At 42.9% G+C, this 22,522-nt stretch overlaps 1 protein-coding gene across 1 annotated transcript in view; it reads left to right on the plus strand.

Moving 5' to 3' along the window:
- The window catches only part of LOC107116527 (guanine nucleotide-binding protein G(q) subunit alpha), a 151,180-nt gene that overhangs the window by 102,699 nt on the left and 25,959 nt on the right, over positions 1-22,522 (plus strand). Inside the window, exon 3 of the mRNA XM_015418457.1 lies at positions 21,046-21,200. Within this exon, the coding sequence (XP_015273943.1) occupies positions 21,046-21,200 (155 nt within the window). The remainder of the gene's footprint in view (positions 1-21,045; positions 21,201-22,522) is intronic.

A 22,522-nucleotide genomic window follows, 5' to 3' on the forward strand; every position in this document is an offset into this window, starting at 1 on the left:
GATCTCTCTCTTGTTCAGTCTCTGCCAGTTCAGACCCCATCAATGTGTATTTATATTTAGGATTTTTGGCTCCAATGTGCATCACCTTGCACTTGGCCACATTGAACCCCATTTGCCATGTTGACGGCCACTTGCCCATTCTTGACAGATCCCTTTGGAGTGCCTCACAATCCTCCCTGGTTTTCACTACCCTGAACAACTTCGTATCATCCGCAAATTTAGCCACTTCACTGCTTACTCCCAACTCCCAACTCCTTACTATTGGTCTCTCCTTATACTGGTCATGTATGTCAGGGATTGTTTTTGCTTATCTGCTCTTCAGAGCAATGGGAACATTAGGGAACACTGAGATCCTTTCTGACCTTAGCGAAGCTAGTCCCTCTTTCCCCTGTTTCTGGGGAGCTGGGCGATAAGGGTTGTGATTCACATTTCAGCTTCGCTCTTGGCGTCCTTGCAGCTTCTCGGATACGCGTTCCATTCTTATTGAACCCTAATTCTATCCCCAGAGGCCTCTTAATTTTTTTTTTTAATAAACACTTTATTGAGTTTTATAATTTTCCATAAAGCATTAACAGTTTTTACACATATAAAACAAATATAGATACTGAATAACTGGTTACCAGAATAGTAGGTGTATCACAGTAATATAATTTGATAAACTCATAAAGCCACAAAGCCAGAGGCCTCTTTTCAGAAATCACATTCATTTTCCCCTTGTCCTACAATCCTCCCTCTTGGTGAAATGACCACCCGAGGGCTCATTGCCACCATCCAGAACAGTGTCCACTGGAACTGAGTACTCAGGATCCTTAGTCCAATACCTGGCAACCATCATTCATTTTTCCCTTGTCCTACATCATTCATTTTTCCCTTGTCTGAGATTTCCCAGGATGCAGAATATTGTTTTTCTACACTTTGATAATGTGAGCATGGAATGTAAACCATCCTTGGCCTGTGTATTTTTGTACAGTCAGAATGGAGAGACATGAGTATGAACTTACATGGACTCCTGTTTGAAAAAGTCCCCAAAACTTTGCATACTTCCAATATAATGCCAAACCATTGTTCATATAAATTAGGCCTTTCCTTAGATACTTGCTCCCTCCTCCTTCTCTTTGTACAATTAATAATTGTCTTCTGTTTTTGCTCATATCATTGTTTGGCAAACCATAGTTTTCAGTCTTGGTTTGGAGGTAGGGCAAAAGCCATATTTTGATTGTTTGAATAGGACACCAAACTTTGGTCATAACAAAAATAGAAGTCATTAATTGACTTTATTCAGATGAGAAGTGTTTGGCAGAGAGCATGTTAGCACAGTGCTAATTAATGTAGTGCTAAACTGTGGTTTGGCATTACATTGGAATCATGTTTAATTTCCTGTTCAGACATTATGTTTGCATGTCTGACTGTTTTCAGGTATTTTTCTCAGGAGAGAAGAGAAATGTAACAAGGGAAGTGGCCCTGAGTGGTGGTGTTGTTTTTTAAATACATATGCAACATGCTTCCTGGAGGACAACTTCCTGCATGCTTCCTTTAAAGAAAATAGCAAAAAAAAAGCACTGAGAAGATCCTGCATAGGGTGTTTTTCAAGAAATCTACAGGGTGTGCTTGATATAATGTAAGATTAACTACACTTAATCAAAGGGCAAGGAAAAAAGATTCCTTGACACAAAGGTATTCTTTTGGCTTCCTTTATTGGCTGAACATTCCCTTGTAGAGAACTGAACGTGCTTGACTATCAAATTTACATTTCCCAAAAGAAGGAGATTTGGGGGTGGGAGGAGGAATTCTAGCCACATCAATTTTAAACAAAACTTACCTTTGTTAAACTGTTTCCTTTTCCAAGTTGCCACAATTGAAGGTAGTACTCAATATAACACCACTAATTGATTAATTTCTAAAATTGATTAATTAAATTGATTAATTTTCCTTCCAAGTATTCTGAATGCTGAGATTACATCTGTGATAGCACTACCTCATGACTAGAAGGTAAGATCAATCTTTCTCCAGTGGCCCTGGGAGTGGGGCAGTCCTGACTCCTGGGATCACAGCTCCTCCTTTTTGTAGGCAGGGCCGGCCAACAAATCTCAGTCCCAGAGGGGAGGGGCTTGTCCGCTGATTCCCCAGTCTTATTGGCCCTGTCTTCTGAGCAGGTCATGCCTCAAAAGTGCTGTAGAGCACAATCAGTCCCACAGGACAGAGAAAGAAGAAGAGAAAATTCAGCTAGGAGGGGAAGGACTTGTCCTCAACCCCTTCAGGCAACCAAGGCTTAGCTGCAGTGAGGCAGAGAAGCCTTTTTTCAGATCCAAAGGCCCCGGGAAATCCCTGGTGACCGTGGACGATCCCCGGCCCCATGGAGGCCACCTTCCTTTCAGTTGGCTTGGCTTGCTTTCCATGCCAGCAGAGAGAGAAGGGGAGGAAGCAGCAGAACCGGGGAAAAGAGCCACAGAGAGATGAGGGAGTCCCATTGGACCTCCACCAGGCTCGGAGCTCCAGCCCTGTCTCCTGGGGACATTGGAGGACTTCTCTTCCTTCACCAGCCAGCTGAGTCGAGGTAAGGGATGACCGGGGGGAGGGGAGGACAGACTCTCGTCTAGGAGAGAGGCCTTAAGAAACAGAGCTCAGCCCCCCCTTTTAGGGGCCCCTGGTCCAACAAGCCCACTTGGGAGGCGTTTTTAGCTTAGCAAATAGGCAGGAGAACTCACTGGCTGGAAAAAAGGGTCTTTCCTTAGGAGAGTCAGTAGCCCACTTAAACAGACCCAACAGAATTCTGATGGAGGCTTCCCCCCCCCTTTTTGTTTCTTTTTCTCTCCCCTCCTTTCACTGATGGGTTCATGAGGCCATTTTGCACAGGGCATCGGAGTTCTCTTCCACTTTCAAAGTGATACAAAATTGCGGAGAAGACAAGCCTCTCCAGTGCTACTCTGAATAGTGTGACCTATGCATTTGATCTACTCAACTCCCCCTCCTCAAACCTTTCTCAGACATCCCAACATGAAACTGTAACAATGGACCTATCAGGGGAAGAAGCAAAAGTTAATCTAATCTCATGGATTAAATCTGAAATGAAAAAAGCATTTAGAGTGTTATGGCATGCATCCAAGCAGCAAGGCTCTTCTGATTCTTCTTCTGAATGGGGGGCATTAGCCAGGAAACATGAGGGATGCAAGAGAGTTAAAGAACTCCATAGGTCCCCCTCTCCTCCAGGGGCAAAGAAAAACAAGAGGGTTCCAAGGCATCCCTGAGAACATAGTTCTTTCCTGAGTGGGTAGGAGGACAACGGGGACTTCACAGAGTTATCTTCTGCTAAGAAGGAAGGAGAACTGTCAGAGGAGGAGGCTGAGGTCATACCCCCCCACCCTCAGGAAATATATGCAAAATTGTTACCCAAGGTGGTGAGGACATTAGAACTGTCCTACTGTTGCCATGCAAGCCTATCAATGTGTTTTTATGAACTGTATGGATTGTGCAAAGGGACTGTACAACATGGTGACCTGGGAATACCTGTTGAGACTGCACACCTGAAAGAGGTACACCTTCCTTTAGTGTTGCTGCTCCAATAATGGTCCAGAGTTATCAGCCATCTCGCCTGCTGCGAGATGAAGCAGTTCCATAAGCCTGTACGCCATGCCATGGAAAGACACGAGGACAGAGAACTCCAAACTCCATTAGGAGTTTCCTCCAGCACATGTAGGCAACCCCCCCTCCTCCAGACCTGCAAAGCTGCACGTAGCTCTGAGACTCTAGTAAAAGTTGCTTAGCAACTAATCGCTCACCCATCAGCAAGCCGGCTAGGGCCATCAGCCTTAATCTGATGACTCATCTTACCTGCAACCAGGTGCCAGCTTCCAGTCTAAGTTTCTAGATCTCAATATTGACCACTCCTTAGTTCCCCCTCCCCTCTTCCAGCCAGCCAATAGTATGTTTTATGGGACGGACTAACAGTAGGTGTCATAGGGGGAATGTGACCAGCCTAGCCTGCCCCCCCACACCACCTTATAAAAGATGCTTACTGACCACATGGTCTCTCTCCCTCCCTCTCCATGACCCCTATCGAAGCTTTAACCCTCTTATGTCCAGCTTGCTATCCATATACCCTACCTCCATCGTTAAACTCTAGATCTGCAGCTAGAGTCCATGTGGTTCTGCCAGTTCAGAGCACGTGTTCCCCATCTTCTATTTCTAACCCCTCAATTTTTCCATTGGAATGGCTCAATCAATGAGGACAGGTAAATATCACCCAATCAACGAATGTCCTGCTAATGCAAATGTGTTTATGATCTATGAATAATAATAATAATAATAATAATAATAATAATATAATAATAATAATAATAATAATAATAATAATAATAATAATAATAATAATAAAAAAAATGAGAATTTAAGGCAATTTGGCTAACACTACACCCCCAAGGAAACAGTGGAAGATGATTCAGGTTTCCCGGTGGGCTCAGAAAAAACTATTTCCAAGACTGGATCTAAGTCACTGAGAGTCCCATGCCAGCAGCCTCATACAAGGTCATGAATGCAGAGTGGGAACAACTGGCAAAACTTAAAACTGATCAACCTCTGTTCGCAAAGTTTTATTCTCTTATTCCAGGGGCCCCAAAAAAGATAAAACTGCCCACAGTGGACGATCTGATCAATAGCCTGGCTCTTCTGATTCTTCTCCTGAACGGGGGGCATTAGCCAGGAAACATGAGGGACGCAAGAAAGTTAAAGAACTCCACAGGTCCCCCTCACCTCCAGGGGCAAAGAAGAGCAAGAGGGTTCCAAGGCATCCCCGAGAACATAGAACTGTCCTACACCCCCAAGGAAACAGAGGAAGATGATTCAGGTTTCCCGGTGAGGTCAGAAAAAACCATTCCCAAGACTGGATCTAAGTCACTGAGAGTGCCACTGCCAGCAGCTTTCTACAAGGTCATGAAAGCGGAGAGGGAACAACTGGCAAAACTTAAAACTGATCAACCTCTGTTCGCAAAGTTTTATTCTCTTATTCCAGGGGCCTCAAAAAAGATAAAACTGCCCACAGTGGGTGATCTGATCAATAGCCTGACCTCCACTTCTATTCTACTGATGGAAGCAGATGGCTTACCTAGAGATCAGAGTGATAAACGCATTGAACAGGCCCTATGTAGGGATTTTGAGGCATCATCCAGCTCCCTTTGTGCATCAGTCACAGGTTCGCTTTTTGTTAGGGCAGCCTGTGCATGGTCCTCTGAGTTAGCTAAAGCAGACAGTGATATACCCAAAGGGCTAAAATATGAGCTGAAGAAAATAGCTCTAGCTACAGCTTTTGCTGCAGACGCTTCTTTGGATGCCCTGCAACAATCTGCTATGGCAGTGGCATCCAGCATGACAGCCAGGAGGAACAGCTGGCTGCAGAACTGGGACGTAGAAGCAGAAGAGAAGAAAGAAGAGATTGGATTTATACCCCGCCCTTCACTACCCAAAGGTGTCTCAGAGCGGCTTACAAACTCCTTCCCCTCCCCACAACAGACACCCTGTGAGGTAGGTGGGGCAGAGAGCTCTTGACAGAAACTGCTCTTTTTCAAGAACAGCTGTGCCAGAGCTACGGCTTGCCCAAGGTCATCCAGCCAGGTGCAAGTGGAGGAGTGGGGAATCAAACCCGGTTCTCCCAGATTAGAGTCCGTGCACTTAACCACTACACCAAACTGGCTCTCAAACAGACGTAGACCCTTCAGCCACAGCTAACGTGGCAGCAGTTCCATTCACAGGAGGTAATCTCTTTGAAGAAGGTCTAGAGAGATATCTGCTGGAGAATAAAGATGAGAAAACGGTTCTTCCTTCAAATAAAAGAGAGGGAAAACAAAAAAAGTGTTTTCAATCCTTTTGTGATTCAAAAAAAGATTCCAAACTAACTAACTAACCAAGGTCAGAGGCAACTCAGCCTGACCATGCCAAGGCTCCCAGCATCTGCAGAGCCGGGGGTCACCTACAGAACTTTGCGACAATAAGGCATCAAACGATAAGCAACAGATGGGTGCTGGGCATAGTTTCCCAGGGATATTCTTTAGAGTTCAAGAGGTTTCCTCCCAACCGATTCTTAGAAATGACTAAGAACAAGTCAGTAGAAAAACACAGGCTTTTAAAGATGGCAATTCTTCATCTCTTGGAGATTGGAGACATAGAGCCGGTTCCCCCAGGGGAAGTAACGCAGGGGGTATATTCAGTGTTTTTCATTGTCCCAAAAAAGAATAGAGGTATCAGGGCCATTCTGGACTTGAAATGGTTAAATAGATGAATAATAACAAAAAAGTTCAAGATGGAGACTGTAAAATCCATAGTGTCAGCCTTTCATCAAGGGGATTTTATATGTTCCATAGATCTGTCCGAGGTCTATTTACACATTCCAATCAGTCTCATCGCAGGTTCCTCAGGTTCGCCTACAATGAACACCATTTCCAGTATTGGGCCCTTCCCTTTGGATTGAAGTCCTCACCAAGAGTCTTCACGAATGTCCTGGTCACCCTAGTAGCATACCTGAGGTTCTAGGGGGTCATGTTGATCCCATTTCTGGAGGACATTTTGATCAAAGCCCCTTCACACAGACACCCTGGAGTCCTTAGACCTGATGATGAGGGTGCTCCAGGAACACGGCTTTGTCATCAACCTAGAGAAGAGCCCTCTGGTACCTACACAGTCCATATTACATCTAGGGGTGCAGATCGACACAATGCAAGTGAAAAGTACTGAGACTGATGAGTGATTACAGCTTTCATACTTTTATTAGTGCAGAACAAGACTTTAGCCAGCTTGCAGGCTGGCTTATATTCCGTGAAAGCCACACCCCAAAACATACCCCTACACCGTAATAGGCTATTTACAGTGGCCAAGAGTTCCATGGGCTCTTGGCCGAGAGCCTAGCCCTCGGATTGGTGCGGGCTAGGATCCGCTTAGTCCATTGTTCGCTGGAGCGAAGCTCCGAGGTTTAGCAGGACTGTGTGGAGTCCCGGGTGCAACGTGGTTGGTACTGAATACATTACAGCAAGACGGAATTTTTCTGTCATAGGAGAGACCAGAAAATATATTTTTTTCTGTTGCGTCAGGTAATGAAGGAACCGTAAGTAGAGGTGATGATGTTAGCACAACTCCTGGGCATGTTAGTGTCATGTGAGGAGATAACTTCAATGGGCCAGATTTCATGCTTGTCCTCTTCAGTGGTTCTTATTACCCTTCCAGGACACAATAGCACACAAGAGAGCACGAAAGGTGCTCGTTCTGGAAGTGGTGAAGGAGGAGTTGAGATGGTAGATGGACCCTTACCTGTTTCACAAAGACCAAAAGGTCAGAGAACCACAAAGATAAGAAGAAGAAGAGGAGGAGGAGGAGGAGGATGATTTATACCCCGCCCTTCACTTGGAGTCTCAGAGTGGTTTACAAACTCCTTTCCCTTCCCCTCCCCACAACAGACACCCTGTGAGGTGGGTGGGGCTGAGAGAACTCTGACACAAACGGCTCTTTCAGGAACAGCTGTGCCAGAGCTTGTGACTGACCCAAGGTCACATCAGCAGGTGCAAGTGGAGGAGTGGGGAATCAAACCCAGTTCTACCAGATTAGAGTCCGCACACTTAACCACTAAACCAAACTGGCTCTCCATTGTCATAGTAGTGACAATGGACGTAAGTCTTTCCAGTTGGGGAGCACATACCAGTGGCAGAATGGCCCAAGGAATCTGGTTGCAGACAGAGGCAAACAAGAGCATCAGTTTTTTCAAACTCAGAGCCATCAGGCTAGCCCTGGTGCAGGTTTTTTTTGGGGGGTGCTGAAGGACCATCACGTGTTGATACAAACAGAAAATAAGACAGCCAAGGCTTACATCAACAAGCAGGGAGAAACCAGATCCAAATCCCTCAACGAGGAAGTGAAACTATTGATACAATGGGCGTAGGAAGACCTACTGTTGGTGAAAGTGATCCATGTAGCAGGAAAAGACAACTCAATAGCGTTGAGCTGAGCTGACGAGAAGTGGATCAGTCAGAGTGGCCACTGTGCAGGGAGGTTTTTCTGCAAATAGGTCTTCGGCTCAGAAAGGCAGAAGGGAGACCTCTTTGCCACAGAAGTAACCACCAACTGAGCCAATTCTTTTTGTGAACAAGAAGTCAAAGAGCAGTGGGGACAGACATGTTGAATTGCATCTGGCCAAGAAAGCTAACTGTATGCCTTCCTGCTGGTTCAATTTCTTCAGACGTTCCTACAGAGAGTAGTGGAGCAAAGGGCAGAAGTCATAGTGGTAGCACCCTTCTGGCCAAGGAGAGCCTGGTTTCAAGAGTTGAAAGAAATGGCAGTAATGGAGCCATGGCATCTGCTCTTGAGGGACGATCTAGTGACTTGGGGTAGTGGTCCATCCCCTTCCAGAAATGCTGAACCTCACTGCCTGGAGGTTGAGCAGCAACAGTTAACTCAGAGGGGGTGGTGGAAACTATGTTAGCATCCAGAAGGGGATCCACAAACAGAGTCTACAATGCAACCTGGTAGGGGTTTTGTTCTTGGTGAATGGATAGAGAATTAGACCCACTGTCAGCTTCGGTGGGTGACACCTTAGCCTTCTTGCAACAAGGTTTGGAAAAGGGCCTCAGTACCAGTACTTTGAAACGTCAGGTAGCAGCAATCTTGGCAAGGTGGGGGGGCCAAGAAAGAGCGGGTTACAATACCCTCATGTTAGAAGTCTCTCTCGGAAACCCATCCCAGGCCCGTCGTTTTCCAACTTGGAACCTTAATGTGGTTCTTCAAGCCTTATGTAAGGAACCCTTCGAACCAATGGCTCCTTGCAGTTTGAAGGATCTTTCAATCAAAACAGCCTTTTTGGTGGGAATTACGTCAGCTAGCCAGGTTTCAGCATTAAGAGCCTTATCCACGCACAAAGAATTGTCCGTCTTCCACAACGACAGGATGGTGCTACGCCCAGACTCAGCTTTCATCCCTAAGGTGAACTCTGTCTTCCATAAATCTGAAGAAATAGTACTCCCATCTTTCTGTCCCAACCCCAAGCATGCTAGGGAGAAGGAATGGCATTGCCTGGACATGCGCAGAACACTCAATTTCTATTTGGATAGGACTAAACACTTGAGAACCACAGCTGCTCTATTCATTTCCTTTAGAAAGTCAGCGCCAGGGGAAAGAATTTCTACCTTGACCCTGAGTAGATGGCTTGGGGGTTTATTATAGCGGCATACAAAACTGAGGTGTTGGACCCACCTCAGGGCATCACAGCACACTCATTGAGGGGGGTGGATACGTTGGTGGCCTACAGGGCTTTCCCGTCCCTAGAAACGATATGTAAGGTTGCTACGTGGAAGTCCTTGCACTCCTTTACAAGACACTACCAAATTGATAAGTTTGCTTCAGCTGAGGCAGCTTTCAGTAGGAGGTCAGGAAGCAGCTGGACCCACCGTGGGAAGTCACTGTTTTGTTAAGTCCCAGGAGTCAGGACTGCCCCACTGCCAGGACCACTGGAGAACGGAAGATTTGTCTTCACTTACCGTGAAGCTTCCTTCTCAGTGGTCCGGGAGTGGGACAATCCACCCCACCCTTGAGGGCAGCAGGTTCTTTGGCCCATGGAGGTGTGGGAGTGAATTAGTGAATATATAACAAAAGGACACAGAGGGGGTCAATGGTTCCATGACCCAGTGGTACAGGGTGGAGAGGCAAGGCTATTATGCAGGCCTCAGTATTTCTGTTACAAGGGTTCTTGTTATGTACATAGTTAGGGGGAGTTTTTTGCCCCTCTCGGGGAAGAGAAGTCCCCCCTTTTGTCTTTGTGCACAGTTGATTCGGGGAGACATGGCTTGGAGAATGACTGGGGAATCAGAGGACTTGGCCCTCTCCTCTGGGATTGAGATTTGTTGGCCGACCCTGTCTACAGAGAAGAGTAGCTGTGATCCCAGGAGTCAGGACTGCCCCACTGCCGGACCACTGAGAAGGAAGCTTCACGGTAAGTGAAGACAAGTCTTCCATTTGTCTGTACTAGAGAAAGAAGCTTCCCAGGCCACTGCCTTCCCAGGCCACTTCTATCTGAGAGACAGCGTGAGTGCTATCCCCAGATATACCCATAAACACTTTTCTCTGCTTGATTCAATGTTGGACTGCTTTTACTTTCTGGAGGTAGACCTTCTTTTGCCGTTCTGGAGGTAGATTCTGGAGGTAGACGTTCTTTAGCCATTCTCTTTGACAGACTGAGTTTCTGAATGATCCTTGAAGAATTCATTTATGTGGTGCTGTGAGGCACCAGCTCTGTTAACATGAGCTTTAATAGGACTTTTTGGTGGACACTGTCATAATAGTTTAGTATTCCATGACCATCAAGAAAGGCATAAGGGCATCTCATTGCAGTAGCTCTGCTGTCTGAAGGGTGGGTGGATATCATCCAGTTACGTTTGTGTGCTGTGATCTCTGTGGAGAAATCCATGCAGGTAGTGGAACAGACCTTGGCCCTCAGCCTTTGGAGATTGTTTCTTTCTTTGTTGGAAAATTCTTTGGAGTTCCTTGCCATGATAAAGGGAAAGAAACTATGCAAATACAAATAATGTAGAGGTCTGGTTTGGACCGTCATGTGGTAAACTCTTCCATTTATTTGCTCTGGCAGGAAAATAACAGACTGCAATCACACAGGGGGCATGCACAACTGTCACCAGACATGCCCAAAGGATCTGCCTTATCCTCTGGTGACTCTGATGTCTTATTAGAATTTGATGCCACATGCAGGGTTTCATACACTGCTTAGAGGCTTTTGCTTCCTTTCGGCTACACATTGTGACTTGGGTACATATCTACAGTTGTGTTGATGAGAAGGTGTAGAAGATCCCAAACTGGTGTCTGAATGGGGCAGGTTGCCTGTCCCTCAGGATGCTGCACAGAATTCTTACTGTGACTCCATGATAAGCATACATGAACTAGGCTCAGGCTCTCTTGGCTGCATTCAGGGACAGAATACAAAGAAAGACAAACAGTTCTACAACTTAAAATTTCTGGAAGATTGTAAAAAAAAAATTGGAACTCCCTTGGCTTGCAAAGTAGAAACATTAATGTCCTACTGCCTATTTTCTTAAGGCTGTTGCTCCCATAGCCATGTAGATAGTAGGACTCCGTAAATGCTTTTTGTTTGACTGCATCTGATACCAAACCAACAAGCCAACATAACCTTAGACACCCTGCTTTCCAGAGCTGGGCAGCCTCTCTGTGCAGTAAACAGTAAAGCAGACATCCCATTTCAAGTTCCAGTAGTACATCTACGACCAAATCTGTGGCAACTAGTGGCCCAGAGGCTGAACACCAAGCACTGAAAGGCATTTAGGTGTATTTTACCAAGTAAAGTGAGTTTAAAGTTTTGGGGCAGCGGGGATATTTTTACTGCAGCAGTTTGCAGTCACAAAGAACTGGTACACTAAAGACAGAAGTAGTTCTTGCTCTGTAACAAAGGTGTCTTGTTGACTCCCATCAGCACAGTCTCATCTTTGCAGGGTTTTAGTAGCTGTAGCAATAGAAAATCCTCCCATAGTTCATAACTTTTTTGTGTGCATTCTGAACTTGAATGCTTGTGTGTCCTTTTGAACATTAACAAGTAACCCTTCTCAAGTGCTTACTCTGAACACAGTCCTTCAGTTGCTCTTCCTTTAACCTATCTGGTGTGTGAGCTTGTGGTACTTTTAATGCTATATTTTTATTGTCCAGGACACTTTACATTTCATATTTTTTTCTTTCTGCAAAGTTGCATCTTTTTAGCTAGTGACCTGTTCAGAGCCATCCAGTAGAGCAGATACTGATTTATTTTTCCCAAGCTCCAGGTTAACAAGCAAGAATGCACCCTAGTTCCCAGCAAAAATGTCCGTTTCTTTTCCGTTTCTTCCCTTTATTCCAACTTCAGGTTTTACTCTCTGTCAGAGTTTTCTTAATCAAAGACCAATTGCAACTCACTGACTAAATTTGCAACAGATGTTTCTAAAAACAAAATCTTTTAGAAAAGATTAGAAAAGACAGTTGACCATTAAATGAATGCTGCTTTCACTTTTTAAATGGATAATATTTCAGTGATAATATGGTCATGGTTTCCTTTCTTCGCAAATCCTTACACAACATTGAATAAAATAGTCTTGCATAAGCAACAACCTAATTCTGTGGTGAAACGAATCACTAAGGATAATTGAGGGAAGCACTGTGCTTATAGAAGCCCAGCTATCACACAAGTTAATCTCTGTAATGTAACAGAGAGAAAAGGACTATTCTATGAGTCCAAGAAGAAATATTCATATTTGGAATTCTGGCATGTTTATGCCTTGGAGGCGTCCCTGTACACTATCAAAGTTTGAGTTTGGTTGTGATGAGTTAAAAAACATATGGATCCAAGCTGGAAAGATGTTAACCCCATTTCCTGTGGACGATGGTTTACTAAAATTTGGGAACTTTTAATGATGGACAAAATTGCAGATTCCATAAAGAGGACAGGTGGTAATCAATTTACCTCAAATTTGCTGGCTAAATGGACCCCGTTTTTGGACTATATGCATAATAATCAATCTACAATAACCAACTATATGCCATCATCGCATAAAGAAATTCTAGCCGGTTTATAAATTTAGTATATGAAACATCCAATCAAATGTTTGTTAATCAGTTTATGAGGATTACCACCTTACTCAGTTGGGAGTAAGCAGTGAAGTGGCTAAGTTTACAAATGACACTAAGTTGTTCAGAGTGGTGAGAACCAGGAAGGACTGTGAGGAGCTCCAGAGGGATCTGTCAAGGATGGGCAAGTGGGCATCAACATGGCAAATGAGGTTCAACCTGGGCAAGTAATGCACATTGGAGCCAAAAATCTGAACTGGTGGTAACTGACAATTACAGCTTCTGAAGTTCAGAACAACCAGATATACTAAAAGTAATTTTTTATCAGTGCAGAAATATTGTCAAAATAATTTAGCAGTAAGAAAGAAAGACTCTACCGTTTAAGGTTCTAACTATACAGTTAAATCCTAATCCATAGTTACCATGTTATGCTTCTTGGGTAAACTCAAACAATCATCCCAAGCCTTCTTTATGGGCCAGGCAAGGGCCTATCTGACCAGAGGATTAACCCGTACCTCTGGGGAGATCTGAAGCGGCTTGCTCCAACTTACTCAAAAGAACAGAAAAGCTACCTATTTAAAATCTAAGATCTGGACAGGCTGGGGGCCCCTCTAGCCAATCCAAAACAAGGATTAACAAGGTTATGTTAACATGGAACTATGATTCTGCTTTTCTCTGAAGTGTAAAACAAGCATCAGCAGAAAGAGTGAGGTGAGGTTCAGTGACCAAATGGTGGGGCTCTGTTTGGTTTCTGTTATTCAAGGGCATGGTCTTTCCCATGACAGCAGACAGATGTTTCCCTTTTGATCTCTTCAACCCATTTGCAAGCCTGGATCTTTAATATGAAACTCTAACCAAAGTTTAATTCTATGTCTAATGAAACAACAATTGACTGGCGGTCCCATTTCTTCCCACCCTCCCATTTCTGGGAGATGAGATATGGAGGTTCTACGACATACCTAACCCTTCTTACTACAAGACACATGAGTAAATACGACAGGGGAACAGTGATACAATTCCATAAGCAAAGTAATAACACTACAGCTAGTACAAAGATTTCAGTTAGAGGTTATAGAAAGTAAAAACATAGTTATTGAAATACAATAATCAAACAGTAAGCTGCTTAAAGGTAAAGGTTACCTTGCTCGAAAGCCAGTTGAATCCGAATCTAGGGTTGCGGTGCTCATCACATCATCTGCTTTAAGTCCTCTCCTTTCTCTTGAGGAACTCCTTGAAATCTTAGAACATAACTTGCTCTTTCCATTTGCAGTTGTAACAACTGAGACGCGTCAGCTAGTCACTTTTTCTCCATCACCTGCAGTTGTTTTTTAAGTTTCTTCGTGCTGGCATACACTTCTTTGCATTCTTGCTCCGTTTTCTCCATTTTTTTCACAGTCTCAGTAAGTTGGTTTTGTTGTGCATCCAGCTTTTGATGCAGTGCTGTTACTTGTTCCAGCAGAGGGCACAACGCCTCTGTCAGCATCCTTTGAAGATCTGCAGTTGTGTCCTGTCTAGGGACAGAACTCGCTGGGCTGGCACTTCCGACTAGAGGCTTCAGTTTCGTTTGCTTGTCCTTCTCCTCCTTCTTTGGCGCCATGTTTGAGATTGTTTACTTTTCGTTAAAGTTATCAAAGTCCTTAGAATCCCTCAGAGAGTCTGGCCAGTTCTTATATGTCTTTTATTTCAGTCCGCCCTGTTTCAATAGCCCCCCCTTTCATCTGCTATACAAAGTTCATTTGTTTTCTTATCGGGGAGAGTTCCCTCCACCCCTCTGCTTTCAAAGGGGTGGTTTTCAGCTAGTTTTCAAGTGTTTTTGCTTGAACTTTGACTCACATTTCAATGATAGACTCTCTTTAGCTCAAATTTCACTCCATCACCAAACACTTGTCCCGGTGTGTGTTCCTAGTTCCATTCATGGGCGCTCTGCGGTGGGACCTTCGGGGCATGGAGAAGCCCCCCTTCACCGGCAGGTTGCCAGAGGAAGAGCTTTCCTAGCGCCCCATGGCTGGGAGCCCAACACGAGGGCTCTGGGGGTGGTGCGGACAGTCGCACCCCCTCTCAGCTGCAGGCTCTGGCCCGCGCCTCCCTGAGCTTCGGGAGAATGCGGCTGCCATGGCGGGCGCCAAAACCGGAAGTCTGTTGCTTATGGAATCTTGGTTCACTTTCTAATTATGATATCTGTTGGTGATAAGTGATCATATCCTAGATGATCATAAAAGTCCTGTGAAATTTGTGTTCTGTGAAGCTTGTTTGGGTGGGAACTATGTTCTCCTGGCTTCCGGTTTTTGGCGCCTCAACGATGGCCGCGTCTCTCGGTTCCTCCGAGAGACGTGTGCCATGAATCGGGGATTAGGAGGGAGCGTGATTGTGCGCGCTCTGCCATGGAGTCCATAGGCAATGGACTCCTAGCCAGGGGGATTTGGAGAGCCCTACCTCCGGCCGATAGCCGGCACAGGGGGGCTGCTCTCTGCTCCGAAGGTCCTGCCCTGATTCCCAGTATTGGACTCGAAGCGACCACCGGGACAAGCGTATGAAGGTTTGGCGATTTTACTCTGCCTAGCGAGATCCCAGGGAGACCTGCTGGATCGTTTTTGAAGACGGATGAGTGAGTAAGTTAAAGCGAGACATCGGAGCCCTGTTGCGAAGCCCCCACAAACTAAAGCAGGAAGGGGGAGGGGACACCCTACCCACTCAAGTGAATGAATGAAGCGGAACGGTGGGGGACTGAGCTAACAGTGGCAATGGATTACAGTAGAAGGACTAGATCAGAGAAATCTCCTAATAAAAGTGTTTACAGACCTTTAAGACTTTGGCAACTTCAATCATTAAATGTAAACAACCCTCCAAGATGGTGATTGGACACATTGAGGGAGGTGGGATGCAAGCGTCTCTCAGGAAGAAGAAAAACGGAGGATAGAATCCGGTGCCATCTGCTGGCTAAAGTGGGATATTCGACGGGAACGATTCTAAATGTGGTGAGACTTTTAAAGGGACAGTGTTTAGAATAAGAAGCAGTGAATCTTGGTTTATAGATGAAATTGAGACTGTGTATAGCTTGTATTAGATGGTGGCAAGCAGATTAAAAAGCGATTCGACTCTTGTACCATAACAAGTGAGTGAAAGCCCTGGAAAAGGAAAGCGATACTAACTGGACAGAGCGTGTTTCATTAAAGCTGTTTATGAAAGAAGAATCAACAGAGAAGGAAGAGCACAAACTGGGATGACTGTATGGACTGAGTGAATCTAGGCTCCACAACGTCATGTTTGTGGGGAGGGAGGGGAAGCGCAATGGGAGATGTCAATGTCTTTTAAGGTCTCTATACTTCTTAATTAGCTTTGGAGCTATTCTCTGTCTAGACAGATAAGCTGGATTTTAACTTGAAGCGATAAACAAGGAAACTCCTAATGTCAGAAGTTAATTGATAAAGAGTTACAACTTTGTATCTATAAGCATATGTAACCTTCTACACTTGGGCTTTTAGTGCATTTTTCTCTGTCTCCCTTAGTCTGTAGTCTTTCCCCTCCCCTTCTTTCGTTATAGTTATGTAGTTATTTTAGAAATGCAAATTAAAAAATCTCCTTCGGGGGGCAAAGAAAAAAGGAAGAAAGTTCTCCTTTAATTATCTTCTTTTATAGCTGCTGTGGCTCACACTACAAGTTGCACATACTCAAAATTTCCTTAGTTCAGCGTACAAACAATAAGTGTTGAAGAGAAAATTAGTAGGTAGATCTGGATTTCTGTAGAGAGGAACCAGGAAGCCAGAGCTGAATAACTAGTGTGAAGGGTGATATATTGAAATCGTGAACATGTCCACAAACTCTGATAATTTCTGATACTGGAGAAAAGATTGCTTCCGTATTTTAAAAAACACACCAAAACACTTGTGTTTTCGTGTTTTTTTTTAAATATGGAAGCAATCTTTTCTCCAGTGTTTTCCCTTATGGTGTCATGACTGCTTCTTCTGCATTGCTTTAATTCAAATGATTAGTCTGCTTTTCATTTCACAGTTACAGATGTAGTTCTGAAAGAATAACAGCTGAGATTTAGTCTGCTCTCAGAACTACAAAAAAAATCTTGCAAGAGATGCTGGTGTGTTGGAAAACTGTCATTACTATAGGGAGCATATTTATGAAACCACCAGTTCTATCTATCTGAAAAGCCATCAGTGTGCTTAAGAGAGATGGTTATAACTGTTATGCATGTTACAATTACAGACATAATATTTTGAAGTTTAATTTTTGAAAAGGAGCTACTTGGGAACTTTATTGTCTATATCTTATACTTTCTCTTTCAAACCATTGCATTAATTGTGTCATTTCAGTAATGAACATTTTAAAACAAATCAGAATATATACTTTGGGGGCAATAGTATATTGTTTGGGGGACACATCATTGCTTACTGTATAGCTGTTAGCATAATCTAATGAGTTGGAACCCAAAACTGGTTCTCAGGCCAACTTGGAAAATGGTTGTATTAGGAGCATAATAACATTTCATTGTCGCCTTCTTTTGCTCTCCCATTTCTTTACAATTATTTTAAGAAGAAGAGAGAGTAAAGCAGACAGATAGGGCTGGGACAAGGTGGAGATAAAGAGAGATCATGGATCAGGGAGAGAAGGAGCAAAATGGATATTAATAGTAAAAAAAAAAAAAGCAGGGGGATTATCCTATATGTTGTTGTTCAGTCACACAGTCGAGTCCGACTCTTCGCGACCCCATGGACCACATCATGCCAGGCCCTCCTGGGATGGTGCTGATTGCTGTCTCCTGTATAATGTCACGAACCTCCGTCCATAGTTCTTTAGGAACTATCAAATCTAGTCCTTTAAACCTATTCTTCACCTCCACTGTATATTCATAAGGGATGTGATCTAGGTCAAACCTGAATGACCTAGTGGTTTTCCCAACTTTCTTCAGTTTAAGTCTGAATTTTGCAATGTGTAGCTCATGATCTGAGCCACAGTCAGCTCCCAATCTTGTTTTTATTGACTGTATAGAGCTTCTCCATCTTTGACTGCAAATGATATAATCAATCTGATTTTGGTGTTGTCCATCTGGTGATGTCCATATATAGAGTTACCTCTTAGGTTGTTGGAAGAGGGTGTTCGCTATGACCAGCATGTTCTCTTGAAAAAACTCTGTTAGCCTTTGCCCTGCTTCATTTTGTTCTCCATGGCCAAACTTGTCCGTTATTCTGGTTACCTTTTGACTTCATGCTTTAGCATTCCAGTCCCCTATGATGATGAGGATATCTTTTTTTTGGTTAGTTCTATGAGGTGTTGTAGGTCTTCATAGAACCAGTCCACTTCAGCCTCTTCTGCATCAGTGGTTGGGGCATAGACTTGGATTACTGTGATGTTGAATGGTTTGCTTTGGATTCCGACTGAGATTGTATCCCATTACTGCCTTTCACACTTTCTTGTTGACTATAAAGGCCATACCATTTTTTTTCTATGGGATTCTTGGCCACGGTAGTAGATACAATGGTCTTCTGAGTTAAATTCTCCCATTCCTGTCCTTTTTAGTTCACTGATTCCTAAGATGTCGATGTTCAGTCTTGCCATCTCATTTTTTACCACGTCAAGCTTACCTTGATTCATAGATCTTATATTCCAGGTTCCTATGCAGTACTGTTCTTTGCAGCATCGGACTTTCCTTTCACCATCAGACACATCCACAACTGAGCGTCCTTTCGGCTTTGACCCAGCCGCTTCACTCTTTCTGGGTTTACTTGTACTTGCCCTCTGCTCTTCCCCAACAGCATATTGGACACCTTCTGACCTGAGGGGCTCATCTTCCGGCGTCATATCTTTTAGCCGTTTGTTACTGTCCATGGGGTTTTCTTGGCAAAGATACTGGAATGGGTTGCCATAGCAACTTGGTATTAAAGGTAACTGCTAGTATGTAAAAGTTAGTACTCATTGTAGCTATGTACACTCTTTGCAACAGTCTCACGAGGATGATCAAATTGTACCAATTTCAGTGCCCTTTGAATGTTTTGATGGTGGGAAGGTCAATAATTTAAATTTATGCAAAAGCCGTGGTAATCACTGTATAATGATAACAAAAGGGAACAGATGAAGAAAAAAGTTTGTCAGGTGAAACACTTATTGTGTAGGAAATGTGCATAAGATTGCTTGCTTATTAATTTCATGCTAAAATGTTACAATATAGACAACTGTGGCTGTTTTTGGCGTATTCCATGGTTGTTGTGGCCTCAGTCCAATTACTGGTTTGTTCCATTGCTGTGAAGACTTTAATTCTACCTATACATTCATAATTTACTTCAACATTTTGTCATTACTTATAGGTTCTTTTATATACAGATTTATATGGTTGAATTGGAGGTTAAAACAACCTTGTACTGGGTATAATTTAAATTTTAATCCATGCACAGTAAAAGTGCAAGTCACTTGCGGAGGCTGATCTTCCCCAGCTTCTTGGGATGCACCCTTCCTTAAAAATATGATGCTGGAAGTCGGGGTGAACCTTGTGGATAAAATGGCTTGTGGTGTGGGAAGCTGCAGGAAGGAGAGGAAAATGAGTCGAAATTGTTCCTCATGCTCTTCCTTGCTCTGCAGAGCCTTTTCCACTAACAAGACAGAGAGAAACATTTGCTGTTTATGAGATCTGGACCATTATGTTTTCTCTATTCAAGTAGATTTTGCCTTTTTTAAAAAAAATGTTGCACCCTGTTGTGCGTACCATATTTGCAAAAGGAAAAAGGGGGGAAAAAACCTAAGAAAAATTCACTTTACAATTAAAATCATTTTGGTATACAAACACATGCCAATCTTTTCCCTCCTCATGCAGCATATGAACAAACACAATGTCATGGATAATTGTCTATGGTTTCTTGATAAAGAAAAGCACACAGGCCAACAATGAATTTTTAAAATACTTGTGAAAACTGTTTTCAATATATGTAAGCAATACGTTAGGAATTCTGAAAACTACTAAATAAATAGCAGGGTAGATAAAAGACTATAACCATGAAATTCTGCATCTTGGAGAAATTTAATTCACCATTCAGCATTGCCAACCATAGAAAACGAGCATCCAACCCTGAGGGGGGTATAGGGAATTTTTACCACTGGACAAAACCTAACCATTTATTCACAAGAATGTATTATAGAATAAAGCAATGCCATGTTTTTAGAAATACAGTTAACCAAACAACCACATGGTAGAAAGTTTTACCATGTGATAAATGTAACATGTGCAGGTGGCTGTTTTCTCCAAATAGGGTTGCCAACCTCCAGGCAAGTCCTGGAGATCTCATACTACTACAATTGATCTGCAGATAATAAAGTTGAGTTCAGCTGCAGAAAATGGCTGCTTTGGAGGGTGGACTCTATGGCAGGGTGGACTCTATGGAGAGGTCTCTCCCCTCTCCAAACCCCACCATCCATAGGGTTCATCCTCAAAATCTCTATGTATTTCCCAACCCAGCGCTGGCATCCTTATCCCCAAATATGTGCTAAGCTGTCATAGGTGCTTATTCTCTGCTGAACTCTCAGAATCACAATGGATTGTGCTGATTTATTGTGTGCTCCATGTGTGCAAAATTTTGAACAATATATATTTTCATATAGATGAGGAGTTAAGCTTATTGTCCAAGTGTGTTTAACTTTTTCTTGTGATGAACATTAATGTTTATAGGCATTATTGAAACAATACTGCTGTGTTACCTTGTTAATGATTAATATCCGTCTTATACAGGCAATATTAATGAAATTAAGTACATTCTGCTTAGAAAATAACTTGTTAATTTTTATTCCAGAAGTGTGTTCTAATTGCCTTCCCTTATGTTTGCTGTACAAAATGAGGCTGTAGTGTCAGATTAAAATATATGCTAGGCCTGAGCACAGTGTCATTAATATAAATCTATACCACATTAGTCAATATTGTCCTAGGTCAGTTGTTCTATGTTATATAAGTATGAGCTATGGCTTTGCCATAATTGCAAGGTATGCTGCTACCTTTAAATGTAGTTTACTCCAAAAAGTCAGCAAATGTAAGCTAACAGTGGTAGCCTTTCCATCTTTTATTCTTGACAGAAGCTCTGTATCTTCTGCATAACAGCCAGAATTCCAGAATATGCAGTTTTGCCTCTCACTGCACCTCCATTTTGGGAAGATCAATGCCTGCTGAATTTCTGTCATGCAGCTGTGCAGAAACAGAGCTTCTGTTATGAAAAAAAAGGTAAGAGACCACATAGCTACTTAAGCAGGTTGGTCTCAGATTTACCTCAGTTGGAGGCCAGTTGTCTTTTTGAGTTAATTTTGAAGTGCCTTATTATGTATTTGTATTGCACTGCTAATATTAATATTCATTAATATATGAGTGCATAATTACTCTTGCACCATTGCATAACTAAAAATGTTAAATGTTATTCACATTCTGTATGATGTTCTTACAAACATAAATGTAATGGAAAGAATTTTTGTTAATAACAGGCCAATGCACAACTAGTTCGAGAAGTTGATGTAGAGAAAGTGACCTCATTTGAGAACCCCTATGTAGAGGCAATAAAGGCTCTATGGAAAGATCCTGGAATACAGGAATGCTATGACCGACGACGGGAGTATCAGTTGTCAGATTCTACTAAATAGTAAGTATGAATATAAGTATGTATGAGACAGTGTGATGGGCTGCCAGAGGAAGTGGGCCTGACAGAGCTGAAGCGGGGGGGGGGAGTTAGGAGGACCTGAACTAGAGGTTAGATTGACGGCATTTGAATTATCCAACCTCTGCATGTTTATCTCCTTTCAGTTTCTTCCTTTTTAAAAATTGAATTACGTTGTTGATCATTTTTGAGATGATTTTTGCCAGTTGACAATAACACAATGAATGTAATTACAGATAGTCTTGGCCTTCTTATATGGTGTAATGTAGATTTTCAAAAATCGGCTTCTGCTTCAGTACAAGATAGTATATGTGTTGTGGCTCAGGAGCCTGTGCTCCTTGTACCTGGTTTCTCATTTTGCTCAAGTCCTGGTGTGTCTGTTCACAGACTAGTGTTGTTTCCTTGGAAAATTTTGGGATTTTTATTGTGTTAATATGTATTGTTATTTTAACCTATTATTTTAAATTTGTTATTATTTTATCTTTGGGCTCTTGAAAATAGTGTGTGGGGGATACAGGAACTGCCCCCCCCCCCAATGCTGTAGACCTGAGGAGGCTTGGACCCTTGTGGCATTTATAAACTGAGGGAATTCCGGAGGTGTAAAATGGCAGTGGTGTCCCCAGGATGCTGTTTCATCTAGTTTGGCCCTCATAATATAAGCTGCCATTGTTCATATGAGTAAGAGTGTTTACTTTGTCAATGTAATAAGTATTACATTAAGTGTTTTTTTATTATTAAAATAAGTCTTCTAATAAAAAGTAATAATATTTCTCTAGTAATAAGGAACATTAGACAGGATATTGGGAGCATAAGTCACATTGATTCTTGTTAGCTAAAACAGAGTTTATAGATTACACATACAGAAAGTGGTGGTGGCAGAGAGCAAATTCTCTCAAATAGAATTGCAGCAGGGCCTGCATCACCCTCACCGCCCCCCCCATCCCCATTGCTGGCTTTCCACAGCTCAGTTTCATTTTGTTTTCAGTTTTTCCTGTGTGCCTCTTTATAGTACATATGAGGACAAAAACAAAATCAATAAGGGACAGGGAAGGACAAATATAATAGATTTTCTCAAAATTCTACATTATTATCCCTGAGTATATTTACTAGTGAGGTGGCTAGAGGGAGTTTGTGATGTGAAATGAATGCAGTTACTTATAAGTGAGATTTTGTAGAAAGAATAGTATTATTTTTAACATAACTGGTTCCCAATGTGGAATCTTTTTGGACCCTCTGGCAATAACTAGCTATCAGGCAGGTCTGCATATTGCCCTGTCAACAGGGCAGGACACCAAAGGTGAGCATCT

Source organism: Gekko japonicus, unplaced genomic scaffold, assembly GCF_001447785.1.
Source record: "Gekko japonicus isolate JY-2015 unplaced genomic scaffold, Gekko_japonicus_V1.1 scaffold93, whole genome shotgun sequence".
NCBI classification, from domain to species: Eukaryota; Metazoa; Chordata; class Lepidosauria; order Squamata; family Gekkonidae; genus Gekko; species Gekko japonicus.